General features: G+C 40.2%; 1 protein-coding gene across 1 annotated transcript in view; it reads left to right on the top strand.

The window, feature by feature from the left end:
* Positions 1-6,526: 6,526 nt before the first annotated feature.
* The window catches only part of zbbx (zinc finger, B-box domain containing), a 62,348-nt gene continuing 48,527 nt past the window's right edge, over positions 6,527-20,347 (top strand). The window contains exons 1-3 of the mRNA XM_023297499.3: positions 6,527-6,666; positions 9,221-9,351; positions 9,849-9,962. Coding sequence (XP_023153267.2) covers positions 9,287-9,351; positions 9,849-9,962 — 179 coding nt within the window. The 5' untranslated portion in view covers positions 6,527-6,666; positions 9,221-9,286. The remainder of the gene's footprint in view (positions 6,667-9,220; positions 9,352-9,848; positions 9,963-20,347) is intronic.

The following is a 20,347-nucleotide window of genomic DNA, read 5'->3' as shown; positions in this document are numbered from 1 at the left end:
GAGTGAGGGAGGGGTGGTGTGCCAGAGTGATCAAGCAGAAAGAAAAAAAAACAGCAGTGAAAGATATTGGAGTTTTATTTTACCTGTGCACCCACGCACATTGTTTTACAGACATTGGGGGGAAAATTGTCTATTCTAAATCTTGTTCATGCCACCATTTGTATCTATATTCCATGGCAGAACAATAGGCTGATGTGATCAAACAGTATCAGCTTGTTCCCTGGTTATTAAACGTCATGTCTGACCCAGATTTCTACACAGCAGTTACTGTCACACTCACTCTTTTCCTCGAGTTGAATATAATAAAATTGAGTAACATTTTGAAAAAAAAACCCCACATAATTTTATTTTGACGCAGCTTTAACAAGGCAGTCAGGAATGGTGTCAAACCTTCCACGCAAGCCAAAATTAGCAATTTATCATTGTCCAATGGAGGACTGTGGTGCACTGTATCCTCCCTACTGTACACTACATTTATCTTCTCATCTTTCTACACACCTCCTTTCCCCCCCCCTTTTTTTTCCTGACTTGCTTTGGATTATTCGCAGCAGTCAGACTAACACAGCTCTTCTTTTACAACCCGAGCCATTCAGTGCTTTCTTTTTTCTTTCTTCGTCAGGTGATCGTGAGAATTCTTTCTTGCCATCACTGAGACTTCAGTCCAACTTACTGTCAGATACTCATCTCAGTTTTGACTGATGAGCCTGATTTCCACGTATGTACATTGTGTGTGATGCAGAGCCATCAGCCTCGGCTCCTCCACATGATGAAGAGCCACTCACGTGTGTTCTCTCTCCTCACCCTCCTCACCCTCTGCACCACCATCCATCTCTCCCTCCCTTCCATACTCAACCTCTCAATTTCTCACTTGGCCTTTGTGTCCAGCCCTCTGGCCTCCCTCCTCTCCGCCACAGCTCTCATTACCTCTCTGTCTCTTTCCCAGTGACATCTGGTGACTGGCCATCAGTTTCTGACACTTTGATATCCTCCCTGCTCTGTTGCGCTCTTCTTTCTTTCCCACATGCTGCAATTCTCTCTGTCGCTTGCTCTGTCTCGCCCTCCCTTTTTGCTCTTCGTCTGTAATTTCTGTCTGCAGGACCAACTATTCTTATTCCCTGTTTTGCTCTCCTTCTCTGCTGCCATCTCCATGGTCACTGGATCCTATATATGGTTTATGCAACATGTTAGTCTACAAGACATGTCACCTCTTACCATAATCAGCTTTATTAGTCATCATCTATCTTGTCAGCTTATTTACAATTTTATTAAGTTCTGTTTGTTTCATGTTTGCTTGCAGATACGTTGGCAGTAGGGCAGAAGACATATCCAATAATTTCCACATGCACACACATGCGCACACACATACTGGATGCACACCAGCTAATCGCTCACCTTGCAGCACCTTTAGTGTGAAATCATTGGAGGATGAAGACATCATTAGTCGAGTCAGAACACTGGACTCTCACCATGATGCCAAGGAGCTGGACAAGTATTCCTGTCTGTGTTTCTCATCCCACTGTGGTCTGTGATGGCACTAAACCTCATTCTCTGCTCTTGACTCTCAGCCTCCTCATCATCTAGCTCACATCTTTTAGAAACTCATATCCACTGAGTAGCTCTCTTCACAGTCGTGGCCTGAGAGATGTTTTTTGCAGTGACGAGAACCTCAGCGAGGAAGAATCTTGTTATTTTCACAGAAAGGGACCTGCTGGTGAGGATAAATTATGGCTCTAGTCCTTGAAAAACTACTACTGGATGTTAACAAAGTCTTGGATTTTAATGATGGAGCAGTGGCACGGCAGTGAGCATTTAGTACGGAACAACAAAACTGGCCATGAGCAGGGTATTTTTTCGGCCTTTATTATTGTGCACAATGGAGAGAGAGACAGGAAGCATGAGGAGAAGAGTGGCGGAAAGATGTGCAGTAAATGGCAATGGGTCGGATTCAAACCCACGACCGCTGCGTCGAGGTAATAGCCCTTGCTTATGGGTCACCCGCTCAACCTGTTGAGCTACAAGGGGGCCCCATGAGTAGGGTTTTATCAGAAAACAGTAGCTACAGTTGCTCCGGTACTCATTTTTGTTCAGCTAAAGCATGTTTAAAGTTAGTGTGTGGTCTCCAAATAAATATTTGAAAATAAACAGCAACCTCAGCAGAGAAAAAATAGGACCTCGGGGGTTTACAGCATGTCATCTCACCTCAATACAACTGATTTACTAGCTAGAGTTTTGCATTTATCCATCATTAACATGGAAGGGACCCAGCACCAACTGTAACAGCTGAGCCAAAACCCTGTTTACCTATACAGGTGTCTTCACTCATTTTGATTAATTAGACTGGCTGTGTGGTTGTGTGTAGCCTGTACTTGATTAATTTATTCCTCGCTTGCCGGCTGCACCTGTAAAAGTGGGACAACATACATATTTATAATTCCTTATTGGTATGGTGACTTTTTGACCTCAGTTTCCATAGCTCCACCCTCTTCATCCTGAAGTGTATTCTAGAAGCTTCAGTAAAAATCATCCGGACTTTACCTCTCATCCAAGAGGCTTCTTTAGTTCTCTTCAGTTCAGAACTGAAGAAGATGAGAGGTGAAACATTTTCAAGAACCTAAAAGAGAAGTTCTGTTGATTTTAACTGAAGCTCTTTGGATAATTTTGACCTTCATGACTGAATTTCTCTGCAGGTTTTTTAGAAATCTGAATTATCCTAAATGTACTTCAGCATTCCAGAGTCAAGGTTCAACCTCTTCTTCTTTGCAAGAACTGCCATCTTGTCAAAGCTGTTGGCATCTAAGAGATATGCAGAAGGTGTCCTTAAGTTCACGCACCAGAACTACTTGCTTAAGCTTAGAAAAAGAGCATAGTTTGAGATAAACTACACCCTTTCACAACATCAATCAAACGTTACTAGGCAAACTTCTCATTACCTTAAAGAACAGACAACGACCACGTGTGTGTACAACATTATGTTATGAAGTCATGACATTTCTTCTGATGTTTGCAGATTTTTAAAGGTCTATCAGACTACCCTAAAAAAACAACAATGCTAAAAGACATCCAGTACAGAGTGAGACCAGACTCTACTGTTCTATACTCCAAAGGTCTTCCTGTCAACTGTTTCCTCTCGTCTCGTATCATGTCTTCAAGAAGGTTGCTGCAATGAAAACTGTCCAAAGTGAGGCCTGTAGAGAATTTTTTCAGGCAATTCTTGAGTGCTGTGAGCAACTGAAGCACAATTCTGTTTTTGCCCATAGGCCTTTTTCACAGTCGACATTTTGTCACAGCACGAAGAGAACAAGTGGAACTCATACTGCTAAAGATGACTCTATTTCATTTAACTATCGCAGTAAACTTAGGCCCTGGAATAGACATGTCTAAATGGAATTCAACAATTACACTATTAAATATACCTACTGTAAAAAACAGGCCTATATTGTACTGTGGTTGAGGCAGACACCCTAAAAATGGATTTATGTTTTAGAATTTTTTGTATTATTTTTTTTTATTACTGTGTTTTATGACTCAAAGAGGTGTGCATTTGGGTATGGGTTACTACTGATTGTCTTTCAGTGCGTCACACTAATCCGTGACGGTTATTACCTTCTATCCATCCTCAGCTCTCTCTATATTAAAACACATCTATTCTCTTTTTCCCTAAAAACGGTATATTTCAGATTCAAATGCACTATCTTTTCAAGATACCACACGCGTATGGCAGACTTGTAGACAGACTTGCAACAAGTAAGATTTGACTGTCTCTGTTTTTATTCTTGCCTGCTTATGCAGTAATTGGGTTTGTAAGCATGAAACTAGATTAGTACAATTCTTTATTTTGATCTTTGTTAATCAAATCCCACATGTCCCTTTTCCTTCTCTACCTTTTCTACTCTTTGTTTTAGTAGGTGTAATGATTTGATCTCTTGCTGTTTCACTTAACTGGAGGTGAGCTGAGCTGATTTCGGTTGACTGCAGTTAATACATCCCATCCTCTTTTCAGTTCTGTGCAATTTAGCTTGATTTGGTGAGATAATTTTGGGTCGACATCCAGTTGGCATGAGGCTAAATGATTACTCTGCCTTCAATTTTCAGTGAGGGGCAGTACAGTGACTCAGTAGTTAGTGCTGCTGTCACAGTAGGAAGGCCCTGAAAATGTTCTCTTGTGCTCTGGTCTCCGTCCAAAATCCAAAGACATGCAGATCAGGGGACCTAGAAGATTAAAATTGCCTGTATGAATACTTGTGCTTGTGTTAATCCTATGATGGGCTGACCTTCTTTCCATTTCTTCCTTCCATATCCCCTCAAGAATAGTCTCCACCCCCCTGCGACCCTGAATCAGAATAAGCAGTTGTAGAAGATGGATGGACGAAAGCTCCCAACCAGCTTTTTTGAGGTTATTTAACACTTTCTCCATTATTTTGTCAATATACTCCCAGGATTATCTACAATCCTCCTGTGCACACCACAAAAAACTGTGTTGATTCTGGCTGGCTGACTTCTTTCTTCCTCTCCATCCCTGTTGCTCCTGTTGACAGTTTTCCAGCCACTGCCAAACAATCAATATACAGTATATCTAGCATGGGGCTGCTGGGGAAGGTTTAACCCAGCAGATGACATTCAGCACAGCGCCATAATCATTGCCTCCTAATGAATTAAATAGCCCTGACATTTCACAGCGCACTGCTTGTCCTTTCCCTGCAACTGCTCTGCTGTTGTAACCCTCCTTTCATGCATTCTGTTGCTCTCTTGTTCTTTCTCTTGAGTTGCTTTTCCATGTGCCTTTTGGCCTCTCGCTCTGCCCACCTCCCTACCCCCACCCTTCATGTCTACAGCCCTGCCTCCCTCTCTTACCCCATCTCTCCTCTACTCACTCGTCCGCTCATCGGTATGCAAGTGCACGCCCTGCTGTCTATGCAGGCAGAGCTGGGAGAGAGGGAGGGAGTCACTGTTTAGCAGCAGAGACAGAATCCAGCTGGAGGGTCACAACCCTAAATGACCATCGACGCTCACGCACACACACACACACACACACACACACACGCTCAGGCACGCTCAGTAAGTCATACACCCACACTTCCCTGATGGCAGGTGCAATAGGTCATATGCCAACAATGTAGGGAAGAGAGAGAGAAAGCAGGATTTAGGAATAAGGTCGAGGTGTGCTTGCTGAGCCATAATTGCCCTGTGTTTCGAAGGATGGCAGCAAGGAAGGGTAGAAAGAAAAAGAAGGAGTAAAGGTGGGGGCATGGCAGAGAGTAGAAGAGTGCTTTTGCAATCGTCAGAAAGTTTCTTTTGTCCTGGAATACAAATGAGAGCTGGATGGATGACTGGCTGGCTGCACTGTTATGGGACAAACAGACAGGTAGACTCATGTGAGCAGAACCTCTGGGTCTATTTCCTCTGTTAGGCAAGTGTGCAAGAAGATCGCAAGAAACATAGCAATAACCATTAATAATTTAATTATTATGGGATCAACAACCATTGCACAGTTATTAGATTAGAATCAGTAATAAAGGAACCCATCTCCTATTTATAATTCCAGTACATTTGCACTTGGTGCTGCTAAAGCAGAACTTTTCCCATTTTTTTTATTTATAAGATAAATACAAATATGTGTAAAATTGAGAGGTTTATTTTACTTGGGGGCTTATAATATTTCTTGTTTTGTTTTATTTATATGATATGTGAAGCAGTATTTTAAAACATTTGATGTGTGTTTTATTTTACTTTACTAAGAAGGATGGTCAAATTTCAAGTCAAATGATCATTTTTGTATTTTTTTTAATGTTACAGTAATCTCCTGCTGTATGTAAAATTAAATATTTAAACAACATTTTTGACATTTTAAAGGCTGTACTGCATAATTACTGGTGTTGGTGTCTTTATTTTTTCTTCTTTATGCCCTTTTGGCTGTTTGGGATTAACCTGGAATTCATGTAATAAACATTTGCATAGTATTTTCCTGCAGACAAGCAAACATAAACACTCTTGTGGACACACATACACACTTTATCCCTCACTTTGCTCTTATCAAATTTATTTGAGCACATTTATCTTATAAGGCTAATGGGAAATTATTTTGCCTCTGATCTCCACTGCTTGTCAACACGGAATATCTAAACATCATCTTGGATGACTAAAGACAACTCTAAAGTCTGCTGGAAAAAAAAGAAGGTTCAAAGCTCTAATCAGTGCTATAAGATGTATTTGTGTATACTGCTGTGAGGGTTTTAATTAGGGAGAGAATTCCCACTACTCATGATTACTTAGGCAATAGGGGAATTGATGCCTTTGAATCAGATGTTATTTCCCGAACAAACAAAGGCAAACTATAATAATTAATTTTTTAAAAAGTTGAAGATTAGTCAACAAATGCAGACAGGGAAAAGTTCACAACAACAACAAACAGCGAAACCATGCATATGTGGAGCAACAAACGCGCTCCAGCCATTTCCACAGCTGCGGAAGTATCGCGAGAGATACACTGGTTACCGTAGAAACGACAAGCCAACAGAAATGCCGTGCTCGGACACTGGAACATTGCCACCGGCGGAAGCTTGAAATATTGGAAAACAAAGCGTAGTTTATTCATATTAAAGTGCAAAAAATTGGTTTTATTTCGCCACCAGAAGCTTGTAAATCAAAGAGAGTCACTGAGAAACTTCGGTAAGTTCAATGCTATCAGCAGTTTCGGAAGTTAATGTGCCGTAACGTTTTGTAAACGTAAGCTGTCAGCTTAGCTTTAACTGAAAAAGTTACAGCAGACATTTTGGCTAACAGGAAAACACACGTGGAATTAAAAACAAAGCGAAGTTGTTCTAGTGAGCCACCATGCAAAATAGCACAACCTCATGTAAGAGTAATTTCGCCATCATTAATGACAATTTATACACCTGTGCTTTTATTGCCATGACGAAAATGTCGCATGAAGAAGGTCATTTGTTGCGTTTGTTGTCTTTACTATACAGCTACCGGAACCTTTTAGCTGACCCACCAATAACTAGCTAGTTAGATGTCTCTTTTCTCGGACTACTTCTTGTTAAGTGCTGTTTATAAAGGCGACGTTAACTTTGGCTAACAGACAGGATATATTCACAATCCAGTGTAGACCGTTTTTTAAAGTACTTCAGGGTGTTTCTGGTGTTTACAGTGAAAAACAAAATTAGTTTAGCCTTACACAAACAAAAATATAAACACAACATGTAAATATTCTTTTTTTTGAGTAAAAAAAGGATTATTTTTAAAGAAATGCACACAAAAAGATTTTGACCTGTTCAAGTGGTTGCAAATTCTCCACCATTGAGCTTGAAAGGACAATAATCAGATAGTGTTACCAGCTCACAGACACTCCTTTGACCAGTGACTATTAAGGCCATCTTAAAATGCAGCTATCGTCAAATGACACAATGCCACAGATGAGAAAAGAAAGATAGCATGTTGGATCCTGACATGTCAGTTACAGCAGTAGCCAGGCTCTTGCAATTGTTTCTCTGAGTGAACATATTCCACATCATAATCCTGCCCCGCTAAATGTCCACCAACTTCCCCAAGCCCTTTAGGAAGAGTGCTTTGACAACTTTATTATCTCGAAGTGTTGCAGATATGTGGCACTACATGATGCAAATGGCGGTCACAAGATATGTAGCACATTGGCCTTTAAAAAACAGATTTTGTAATCCAGAGAACTCCTGGCTTACTGTACATTGAAGGCTTACTGAACAGGGGTGCTGTTAGGACCTTAAAAAACATTGGAGACTTAGTCTGACCCATAAAGCTATACATGTTTCCCTGACAAACTGCACCATTTCTACGCTGTTTCTTAGTAAACTGTAGGTAAATCTATGTATTTTATGTAATTTTGTAGAGTTTTGACTGTAATATTTGAATTACTTGGGTAAATTCACATCATGAATTCCACTATAGGGTCTTAATCTTAATATTTAAGCTTGTTCGATAAATTCAAAGTTAAGTCAACCCACATTATTTCTGTGCAAAGCCCATGATCAACATTACAACCAAAACAAATGTGAAAACTTTGTGCCTTTTAATTAGTCTGATTTTTGATGATTTACGGAACTATAACCAAATGGTGTGCCTTGTTGAAAAAATGTTTAACTAAACTAGTTAGATAGTGAAAGAGCCCTCTTCTTTACCAACATGATCTTGGGTATATGAGATAGTGGCACTGTCACATCCTGACTCATCTGCTGCTACAGCAACATGAGATAACTCTTCCTCCACCTACCCTTGCCACACCTGTGCCTCGTTGTCTTCATTCTTTTTGAAAAGGCTTCTTATATCCAAGGCCTTCCACTCTTACCTGAGTGAGTACAGAGTACCAGATGCCAGCAATGACAAGCCCTGTAACAGTTGTGCTTTCTCACATGTGGTTACACAAAAATGCACAATTGCCAAGGAGTATGAAGCAGATCTGTTGCTTGAATGACACACAGAGGACCGAAAATGTAGGCTACTTGTGATTTTGATAAACAATGTAATACAATTTTCATATTCCTGCATGCATGGATATGATCAAAGATGAATGTATCTAGGACTTTTCTTTATTATTCATATTTTAATGTAAAAAAAATCCAGGACTAATGATACAGCATTTGAGGCTATAGCACTCGGATACCTAACAACACCATGACTGGTAAACTTCCATGGACACTTAAATTTAACTAAGCTATCAGTCATGTGATTACTTGCACCTATGCTTTTCCTGCTATGACTAGTAAAAATGTCTTCTCTTAGAAAGCTGAGTTTTCACTGAGATTCTGATTTCAATCAGCTGTAGATTGTATGCATACTGTTGTACAATATGGTTGGCAAAGTTTCATGTGGTTACTTTACCTGGTACAATATCATGGCCTTCATCAAAAGGCTTTCCACCTTGAACAAAACTTCCAGTGGCTCACTCACCTCTACCTAATGGCACTTTGCTACCAGCTCAGTTGCTATTATTATATCGGCCTTACTGGCTAGTTTTCTTAATTAGCTTTTACTACCTAAAAACCATTCATCATCCATACAAGTCTGTCAGATACAATTTTAACACAGGGGATTGCTTGTTTTAACTTCCTCTTATTCATTTGAGTAAATGTGTTCCTGCTATTTTGTTCATTTCGCTGCAGCAGTATTCATTTATGGCTGTGTGTGATTTAGCCTGGGCGCTGCATGATATCCAGTTTTATGCCATTACTGCGGGTTTTTATTGCAGAAGAGGCTCTTTGTAAAAAGAACGAAAGACACGGCAGGAATACCTGAGCCATCGGGAAGAAGAGACATGAATTTAAATGACTTTGTGGTGCTTCCTAACAACAAGGCCAAATCTGTCAAGCTCAATGCCAGGTAAGATAAGATAAGATCAATGATGTGATTTAAGGCATTTGGTAGAAGCCCATTAGGGTTACTTGGCTGCCATACTATTTCCATCTGTACCTATTGAAATTCTATTCGGAGAATGGCTATTTCACAAAATGGACTTTAAGGCAAGATAACCCCTGCCTGAAAATTGACTTGACTTGTGAGCTGGATTCTGCTGTTTCAGTGCAGTCTATTTGTTTTCTTCATAATGCCCAATGTGAAAATTAGTCCTCTCTCCCACTGTAGTTCCTCATTTGCCAACAGATAATTGACTGAATTGATGCCTGGCTTGGTGATATCCTGATCCAGTAACTAATTGATTAAAGTATTGATTAGTCATAGCAACAAGGATCTGTGGGTGCAGAAGATGAATTGAACATATTGATGAAAGCCTGACTGTCCAATCTGACGAAGTAGGTCATTTGTATGATTGATTGTTGTTGATTGACTGCATATATATGTGTGCGTTTATGTTGCCATAGGAACCTGCAAGAACTGCAAATGGGGACTGTGACTCTGGCTAATGAGAGTAAAGAGGTGGAGGAGAAACTGCGACAACTGAAAGACAGCATGAGTAAAGAGAAGGAAGAGAGAGGGTGAGTATGAGGTGTTACAGTTAATGTCCTAGAAAAGAAGGATGGCGGATGGTGAGAGGAGGAGAAGAGAGAATCGGGGAAAATTTAATGTGAGAAGGTGAGAATGAAAGTAAGACACCAAAAAGCAGTGGAGAGTAAGAGAGGGGGACGAAAGATAGGAAAATGAATAAGTACAGTCTGTGTAGGATGGACTGTTAAGCAGAATGTGTTACTGCGATAAGTTAAGTTGGTTTCTTTGGCTTTCATGTAATATGTTCAGTTGCTTTTAATACTTTCCAATGGATTTTTTAAAGCTCTATAGTTTTTTTTCCTGTCTTTACAATGAAAGCATCACTTTCTCCACTCACTTGAGAAGATACGGATAAAAGCAGGATGAGGGGAATGCAGGGAGGAGGGGGGACGAGCAGATAGCCAAATGATTAGGGCTCATACCACGTGCCAAAATGCCTCTCGTAGAAGAATCTCCACTCTGACTCCCCTCTGGCTGGACCTTGACTGCATGTCAACACCCTGCTCTCTTTCCCACGTTTTCTTCACTGTTAATGTCACTGTCACTATCCATTAAAGACAAAAACACCCCAAAATAATATTCAAAAAGCGGAATTGTAAGAAATACAGTGAAAAAGGGGATTGCTGAGATAAAGTCTATACAAGCAAGCAGAGCTGAAGAATGAATATAGTGACTTGAAAAACATAGGGAACAAAGCAGGTGTCTAATGGAGAGACATGATGCATTGCGGGAGGCAGAGGAGGTGGGGAAACTGCAACAGCTGTAAAAGAGCAAGCAATGTAGGAAGTAGAGACACTGAGTAATAGAGACAGATGGAGGAGGATACCAAATGAAAGAGGGGGGAGGTCAGTGACTTCTCTACCTATAAAGGTCAGGAAAAGGTTGCTGTGGATAGAATAAAGGAGCAGTAAGAGAAGTGAAAAAGCCACTCACAGATGAAGTGGGTTCCTGCCCATGTAGTGGACTATTCTAAAGGTTGGTGGAGCAACAACTTGTGTGGAACTCTACTTCCCTTCACTGAAGTGGATGGCTGACATTAAAAAGGAGTTCAAGAAAAGCTTTTAATGTTAAAATTGGCTTTGAAAAGTCGTAGCTTTACTACCACATGACCACTGACTTAATGTAATTTTTCCTATTTATTAGCAACATGTCCTACATTATCATTCACCATTCTTAAATGTAATTGCAGGCGGATATACAAAACCTCACAGATTGTTGTGGTAAAATGTGTACTTTTTCTAAATATTTAGTTAAAAAAATCTTGACAGTCTACTGCAAAAGAAAGTGTGAGAAAGTCAGTGATAACTGTGAAATGTACTGTAACTTTTAGTATCTTTGAAAGTTTTAGTGCAGCACAGATATGTGTGCTGTTCCAAAAACTTGTGAAAATCACTCGTCAGAACAGATGAACCGTATGTTATTCCCATGATACAGTTCAGTGAGCATTCAGATTGCAAGCAGCTGCCCTTCAGTCAGAAATTGTAGTTAAAAATTATCGTCTGTCATCTGAAGGAAAAAAAGAAGTGCTCTTGTGACAAATACAATATTACCTTTGTGGATTAGAAGTCAATATATTTTCTTTGTGGTTTTGCACCTATAGGGCTAAACAGTTATAATAAACCTGAAGCCTTAAGTTATGATTCCCCCCCAAATCCTGTTGAATTTATTATACAGATCATTTTTGATTTTTTTGCATATTTAACATAGATCTTTGTAGTCTCCTACTCTTGGCTCAACATGCCTAGGAACACTGTGTGATCATGTGTTCTTTGAGGTGAACATTAAATGTTTGTCTTCTATCACAGGCCAGGGCTGCATGTAGTCAAATTAAATGAATCACCGTACAAATTGACCACGGTTTCCAATTCTATGTGCAAGTTTGCACTGGTGAATTGAAAAATTATGGGTGTCACTGTGACAAAAGAGTTTTGTCTGTTTGGTTTGTCTGTCTTGTTTTGACGATCAACAGTGGGTAATACAAAAGATGATGAACGCCATCTAAAAGTGGTTGTAAATATATGTCGGTGACGTACTGGGCCACGTCTGCCGTGACTGATTCATGGCATCAAGCATGAATTAATTATGTAGAAAAGGCTGCCACGCTTAGAGGTGGCATTCAAATACTCACACTCTCTCGATCACCTAAGAGGACAATGTACTGACTTGCATTCACTTCCCTGTGACTAACATTCATCCAAATCTTAAATTACCCTTAACTTAACCTAAACCTAACCATACGTTAAATGTTCTTACATAAAACTAACAATTTGCATCATGGAAACTCGTTTTTGTCTCCAAAAGGTAGTGTATGTGACTAAAATCAATAAACACAACACACACGGAACTCACAGTATGTCTCATCTCATTTTGTCTCTGTTTTGCAATAAAAATTTTGATAGCACATCAGTGTTCACACCGTTTTTAAATAGAATGGGACAGTGTACATATAATGAACAGAGATAAATGCCCTCAAAAATGATACTGACACATTATGCTTTTCTATGTTAGTGCCTATGTGAATGACTATTAACAATACTAAAAATCTTACATACACATCTTCACATTATTTAAAATGGACTGGATAGCTCATTCATTTACGCACGCACGCACGCACGCACGCACGCACGCACGCACGCACGCACGCACGCACGCACGCACGCACGCACGCACGCACGCACGCACGCACACAAAATAGTATTTATTTTGCTATTTCATTTCAGAATATATACATGGCCAATTAATTTGACAGTTATCCAGAAAATTCAGATTTAGGGGCATTCCAGCTTGCATATGCAGGAAATTAATGTGCAGAATGAAAACAAACACTGGTTATTAATGAGATTGTTTCGTTCTCTGCACCCAGTTCACCTCATTTCATCTCATTTCATTAATGACTCGGAAATCTACTGCCCGTGTGAAGTTATAGAGAACATAACATAATGTATATCACAATATATAAGCACATAACTCAGGGATAGCTTTAGGGAGGAGCAAATTGTGTATTTTTTATACTGACTCCTTCAAATAATAAATGCCAGAGGAATATACATGCATACAAACATACATTTAAAGGCAGCCCAACCAACTACAAGATCAGTGAATCAGAGTTATGGTGTGATCAGAGACACTGTTTTCATATGAAAATTTATATTGTTGCAGATCACACAATACATCATCACCAGGATATGCAGCATATTTATCATTTAGGGAAATGTGTTGTTTGCGTTTATGTCCTTGAGTAGGCTACTCCTTTGTTTTATCAGTGGCGCTCTAATTAAGAAGCCATATATTAGTATGGGAAGAGGGCCATCTTGTAGAGGCTGCACAAATGATAAGTACGTAAACAATGTTTTCTGTCACTCTGAAATACTGCAACATTTATTGCTCCACCGCGCCCAAGATATGGCAAGATGTGTGCCCGGCTGCCTGTGTGTATTTTTGATACCGGCCCTCTGTAAATAATGATATTTGTGTGTGTATGTGTGTTTTTAACACTGAAGTGTACAATCACTTTTGCGGTTCTCTCTGATTTGTGTTCCTTAATCAGTAAAGACACATTCAAGTCTCCTACAAGAATTCTATTCAAGCTCTGTGTCTTTGAAATATTGCAATATACTCCATAAGTAGTTTGAGAAAGAGTTTACTTTTGTGCATTAGCAATCTTGAAAGAGGCAGAAATATATAGCAAAAGTTTGTATATGTGTGAGAGGGAGTATGTGAAGGTGGGAGAAAGATCAGCTGGCCCAACTAAAAAGTCTAAACAGATGAAATAGTGTGCTTTGTACGATGGCTGAGAGGTATCGGGTAACAAAGAAAAATTCTGTTTAGAAATATTGTTATTTTCCAGTTTTTACTTTCCTGTTTAGAAAATAAATTAGACAACCTTTACTTTCGGACATGCCATTGTTGATTAGTAATGGTTTGCTAGCTTGTTTTCATGTGCAATGGTGTCACTAATCAGTCTTCTCCGTGCAGAGCGCACAGTAGAACATTTCAACACCTTTCACATTTGGGAACAGATGAAGCGAGGAGGCAGGGACTCTGTCAATCACAGTATGTCCTCTGTGTCACTTGTGATGGCTTCGGAAATTAATTGTGGTACCTTTTACATTTAACAGCTGCCTTTCAAGTTTAACATATTGCCTGCCTGCCATATATCTATATGTCCAGTATATGTTGTGTATTTTCTTTCTGTTAGTGGACATTCATCATAATACAGTGCACGCAGCCAGCAGAAGAGGATGGAAAGTAGTAGAAAAAGTTTAAAGGATTTTGTGAAAACACCCATACACAAATTGAAGAGGAGCAGTCATGGAGTAAATTACAATATTAGGTAGCAAAATATGACTGATTGTAATCTCCGCTCAGGCTTTTACATTTGAACTCCACAATAATGTACCTACATTTCCCGCCTACTTTTAGTCTAAAAGCTGTGTGTAGTGATGCAGCAGTGTTTTTAGGTGTGAAACCCAGCTTAACAGTTTGAACCAATTAATTTTTACACCTCTAATGACAAAGATGAAATAGTTTTCATTAGTTCCTATCTGACTGATGTGGCAGAAAGCAGACAAAGATGGAGGTTTAATCAGCCGTTTTCATAAATGATTTTAGCTTACCTGAGTTTTCTCTAAGCTTTTCCACTTACCTGTCTTTTCCTCTCAGAGCAAGTGCTTCTTTGACGAGCCTTTGCTGTAGATTTTCGAGCTGTGATTTATTCTCAGGCTGTGCAGTGTACTGTGTGTCTGTGTTATGCACCACTCTGTTTTTCTCTGGCTGTCGGTTAGATCGCAGAGCTCTCAGAGCAGATGAATTGTTCATCTTTGTCTTATAGTTGGGCTGCACACACACACACACAGACACACACACACACACACACACACACACACACACTCATGTATGCATCCAAAGAGTAGTCCAAACAAATTCAGTTTGCTGAGGGGAGGTATAATCAGTTTGTGAAGGGTACACAGGCGATAATAAAGCCAGAGCAGCAGCTTGGGGCAAACGCAGTGCATCATTCTCTGTTGTGGCCCGCGCAAGTCACAGATTTAAGGTAGCTTTGTCTTTAGGCCTTACCGCTTACGAACACAGGCTCTCATCTAAATGTACGGTTGAGATTTCTTTTTTACTTCTTCATTTGATGTCTTTTTGCTGAACTTCTTATTCTATCTGTAGCTCATTTTTAGCCATCTTTTATTCCTATTCTTTTTAAAATTTCATTTGACCCTGTGATCTGACACTACTCATGCGGGACTAAAATGTGTAAATGTTTGCCTTTATAACATTTTAATTGATATTGCCTATGGAAAGTTTCTATCCAGGCTCATCGCTTTCTGTTTTCTTTCGCGTCCTCCTGTCTGACGCTGAGAGAGTATTGAGAGAAGACGCGATTACTCTGGCATTAGACTTCAAAGTGGGCCTGCATTTGCATGTGTGCGTGGCGGACACAGATGTTATTACTTCTCCCTTTTGGTGAGATGGGTCAGTTAAAGGTGACAGCCATGCATGTGTTTGGGCATATGTCCCAGGCTTGAGTGTGCCCAGGACTGACAGGGGATGTCTGCCTAAGGTCAACGTTGAATCACTGGCCGTTTCTTCTCCTTTCATTGCGATATATCAGTATATTGTTTAGAAATATGAGTTTGCTCTAAGCAAATGTGAAATTGTACTCCTCAGTGTTTCCTCTGCTTTGACTGTGATGAAGAACTGTTTTTGATAAAGGGGCATTTCGTGTTGTGTCTGATGTTTGTTTCCAATATTAAAGTCATGACACAGAGGGTGTATCAGCTACCTATATACTATTCAGTGAAAGATGCACAACAATATGAGATTGCGGCATCTGTATGTGTCTTCATTTTTCTTTGTTACATGCCTCTCTGATTGCATTGCATGTTTTTACATCTGTTTGTGCGAAGATCCTTACTGACATAATGCATTTCCTAGCCTCATACCCAACTTTAACCATCACAGCTAAGTGTCTAACCCTCACCCTTACCTAAACCTTTTTCAGACATTAACCTTAAAATTATAAGCCCACTGCAATTCATGCCATAGACCCACAGCAATCAAACACACTCATAAAAGTACATCGCTGCTGTTATTATTAGTTGAAAGTGCTTGACAAGACCTTTGCTTTGCTGTTTAAATTCATAGTCTCATAGTTTAACTCAGTGAGATGGACATGTGTGTGCAAGTGTCTTTGTTTATGTGTGTTCATAAAATTGTGAGGGTGTGTCTGTACCTGAATGTTTCTTAAAACATCTTTTGGATATTATTATTTTGTAGTGTGTGTTTACTCATGTATGCACATTATACGCGTGGATGCAAGTCAATGTGTGCGGTAGATAATGCGATCTTTGCTAATGCAGTCCAAGGAGATACACAAACAGACACACACACACTTTATCTCTCCAGGTTGCTTGTCCTGAGGGGACACCATATCATCCTACACCAACAGGGGTGTGCCTCAACTGTCTCCCTTAGCGACAGTCCAGTTGCCTAGGTGATGTCGCTAGGATGATTATCTAACGCCCACCCTCATTGTCAGCACAGCACAGCGACAGCATCAGGCGTGTTGGCAACTCTTGCCATCACATACACACACATACAGATTCAAAATCTGAGTTCCTGTGCTTTGACAGGCTGCCAGCTCAGTCCAAAATAAACTTCTTTCAAAGACAACCCGACATCACAATAGCATAAATAGCATAAATAATTCAACAACATGAGCATGAATAACTCATCTAAATGAGGATTCCTTCACAGTTCTTCAGTTTCTTCAACTGACAGGAGTGTCCTGCAAGACTGTGTTTGTGTGTGTGTGCAAGTGAGCAAATGGGTGCACATTTGCGTTCATGTTCTCGTTTGCACCTGCATCTACACCACCAGTTAAAAGTTTGGATGCCGTAGAGTGAAGGCAAAAGGGCCAACAAGTGCTCAGCATCTCTGGGAACTCCTTCAAGACTGTTGGAAAATCATTTCAGGTGACTACCTCATGAAGCTCATCCAGAGAATGCCAAGACTGTGCAAAGCAGTAATTAATGCCACGGATGGCTATTTTGAAGAATCTAAAATACAAAACATGTTTTGACTTATTTCACACTTTTTTGTTTACTACATAATTCCATATGTGTTCATTAATAGTTTTGATGCCTTCAGTGAGAATCTACAATGTAAATAGGAATGAAAATAAAGAAAAACCATTCCATGAGAAGGTGTGTTCAAACTTTTGACTGGTAGTGTATGTCTGTGTGCACAGATATAATCCCTGTAACCTTTAATGTTTTTTGGTTTGGGTTGTTCTTTTTGTAAGGAAAACTGTTGTGCCTAAATCCTACCACCACATGAACTTCCCAAAAAGAGGTGACACCACTATCAACCTGGTTTACACCATAATCCTTGGGACTTATAACGCCACTACCTCACCTGCTTCACTTTTACTAACACCGATCCCATATCAGGAAGGCTCTTTCTTCTTAGACCATGCAGTGTTGCAACAGACACAACCCTGCCAGAGGCAAGTTAGAGTCAGAGGGAGCCACACCAGCAATACAGGACTGCTGTGAAAAATACAGGGAAATGTTCAGCTCTGCAGCTACCTCAGAAGAAAATGTCAACATCAAGCGATATACAGGCACTGTAACCAACTAGATAAGCAAATGTGTAGAGGATGTCACTGTCATCTTGACTTGCAACAAAGATGCGTATACAATTGAAAACCAGGGACACTGCTTTTAAAGTTGGCAATGAAGCAAAACTCAGAATTGCCAGTGTGAATCTGTCTTGCATGATCAGGAAGACAAAATGTACCCATGCACAGAAAACATAATTTCTGTGACACAGAAGTCACCTGGTGTATGTGGCAGGGTCTCTTCTCTGGCCACACTGACCACAAACTAACCATGCAGACCAGCAACAGTCATAGAAAGCTCCCTGATTGGCTTATCAACTTTTATGCACACTTTAAGGATCTCAACAACTGTCCTCCAAGCAAGAAACTTGCTCAGACAGATGAGCAGGCCCTCTGTCTAATCACAGTTGAAGTGAGGAGCACGCTTCCTAGAGTGAAGCCTCACAAAGCAATGGGTGCCGACAGCATTCTAGGTTGTGTTCTCAGAGGATGCCAAACCAGCTGGCGGATCTACTAACCATCTTTAACATCTCGCTGCATCACACCCCCTAATGTCTACTACCATCATCCCCATCCCCAAGAAATCAGTGGTGACATGCCTTAATGATTGTCGCCCAATAGCACTGACTTCAACAGTCACGAAGTTCTTTGAGCGAGTGGTATATAGATGTAAAACTAGGAAACACATATGAACCTAATCGAGCCCCAGAGGATGCCATCTCCATTGTGCTCTGCACCGTGCTGGCCCACCTGGACAGTAAAGAAATATCCATGTGCTTTTTGAGCCTCAGCTTTGCTGTTAATTCCACCATCTCACAAAAGCATCCCACAAAAACCGTTTGAACAGATGAACCTACTCTGTTTCAACACTCCCCTATGTGATTGGATTTTGGATTTTCTGACTGATAGACCACGGGTTGTGAAAGTCAAAAACCTCTGGCATCATCAGACCCCAAGGGCTCATGTTCAATCCTTTTATTCTTCACTTTGATGACCCCTGTTGTGCAGGTACAGCTAAAATATGATTTTTAAGTTTGCCAATGATACATTTATGATGGGTCTTATCAGCTGGAACTAGCAGTGCACTGATCCACTATTATTTACTCTAAGTACTTACATTTAGGTATTTGTTGATCTGAAATACTTATAAGAATATTTAATAATAATGCAATATTTCTACTATAAACATCACCATTTTACTAGTAAAAAAATTGAAAACCACACTTGCTGTAGTCTTTGCTGCAGTTTGCCTGCTGCTTTCCATGTAATCCAACTTACTGAAATTAAATTTGCATGAGTCCACTATGCTGAGAAACAATGGCCAGACACTGCTGGTCCAAGTGTTAGTGCTGAAGCAAAAGACCAGAGTGTTCTGAAACAGGCTGTGCTTTTATCACTAAGTCTCCACCTCTTGACTGTTTAGCAAAACAGAGTTAGCAGTCTGCTTTAGCATTAGCTACTTACATTAAAATGTCACCAAACTGCTGACATTGTTCTACATGACTGCTTAATCAATGTGAGATGATTTAATGTTGCTGCAAAGAGATATTTGATGTGTTGTATGGGACTTTTATTATCATGAGTATTGTACATGAGCATGCCATCTGATGCAATACTTATGTATCAGTACATCCCACAGAATAACAAATCTGCTTACAGAACTGTGGTTTAACAGCTGGTAAAACATTAAAGAAATTATGGTAGATTTAAGGCTACCCAGACCTGTACACACCAGCATCTCCATAATGAAGAGAGTAGTCACCACTTGAGGACTTTGGCCTTCACCTTCCACATCTGTTCCAGTTGTTCCTTCAGCCCCTGAAACTTCTTGAGCTTTTTGTGCTCCTTCCTCCTGATGTTGCTGTCAGCTTGGATTGCCACATTTATCACAACTGTCCTGCTCTGCTCCGTGTCAACCATTACTATGTCTTTTTTGTTAGCCGGCAGCTGCTTGTCAGTCTGGAAGTTGAAGTCCCACAGGATCTTAGCTCTGTTGTTCTCAGCCACTTTTGGTGGTGTGTCCCATCAGGACTTGAGGACTTTTAGTGTGTCCTCGACACAGATGTTCCTGTACATTGTCCCAGCCACTTGGTTGTGCGTCTCACTATACTCTGTCCCAGTTTGCATCTTGCATCCTGCTGCTATGTACTGGACTGTCTCAGGGGCCTCTTTGCACAGTCTGCATATGATGTACTGTCTGCTATGGTAGATTGCTGGCTCTATGGGTCTGGTGTTCAGGGCCTGTTCATGTGCTGCCAGGATGAAGGCCTCTGTGCTGTCTCTCAGGCTGGTCTTTTCTAGCTACTGGTATGATTTCCTGAACTGTTTTGTCCTGGATCGTGGCTCTGACACTCACTAGTCCTCACAGTGTATAGAGTCTCAGACTGCTGGACTTTGGATGGAACCCTCCATGCATTGTGTGGAGTTTTATTTATGTCCTTTTGGCATCCATTTGTGTCGCTGTACATTCTTTCTGCGAGATCCATGTTCATGACTCAGTCGAAACCTTGCATATTCTTGTCTTTTATGTTTCTATTGAGGACCTCTGCAAGTGCATTTCTTGTTCACTTATTTTTTGCTCATTTTTGATTAGTTTTAAATGAATACACTGTGTTTTATAATTTAATAAACTGTATGAGTTATATGTAAATGTCCTTCTATGGAGAAAGGACCTCAGTTGTCTCAATGACATGGAAAAAAATGCATCTTGGTTATTAAACTAAATTATGCATTGTGAAATTTTAG

The sequence above is a fragment of the Amphiprion ocellaris genome, chromosome 7 (assembly GCF_022539595.1).
Source record: "Amphiprion ocellaris isolate individual 3 ecotype Okinawa chromosome 7, ASM2253959v1, whole genome shotgun sequence".
In the NCBI taxonomy this organism is placed as follows: Eukaryota; Metazoa; Chordata; class Actinopteri; family Pomacentridae; genus Amphiprion; species Amphiprion ocellaris.
Note: the sequence above shows the minus strand (reverse complement) of the source record. Positions and strands in the feature narration are given on the sequence as shown.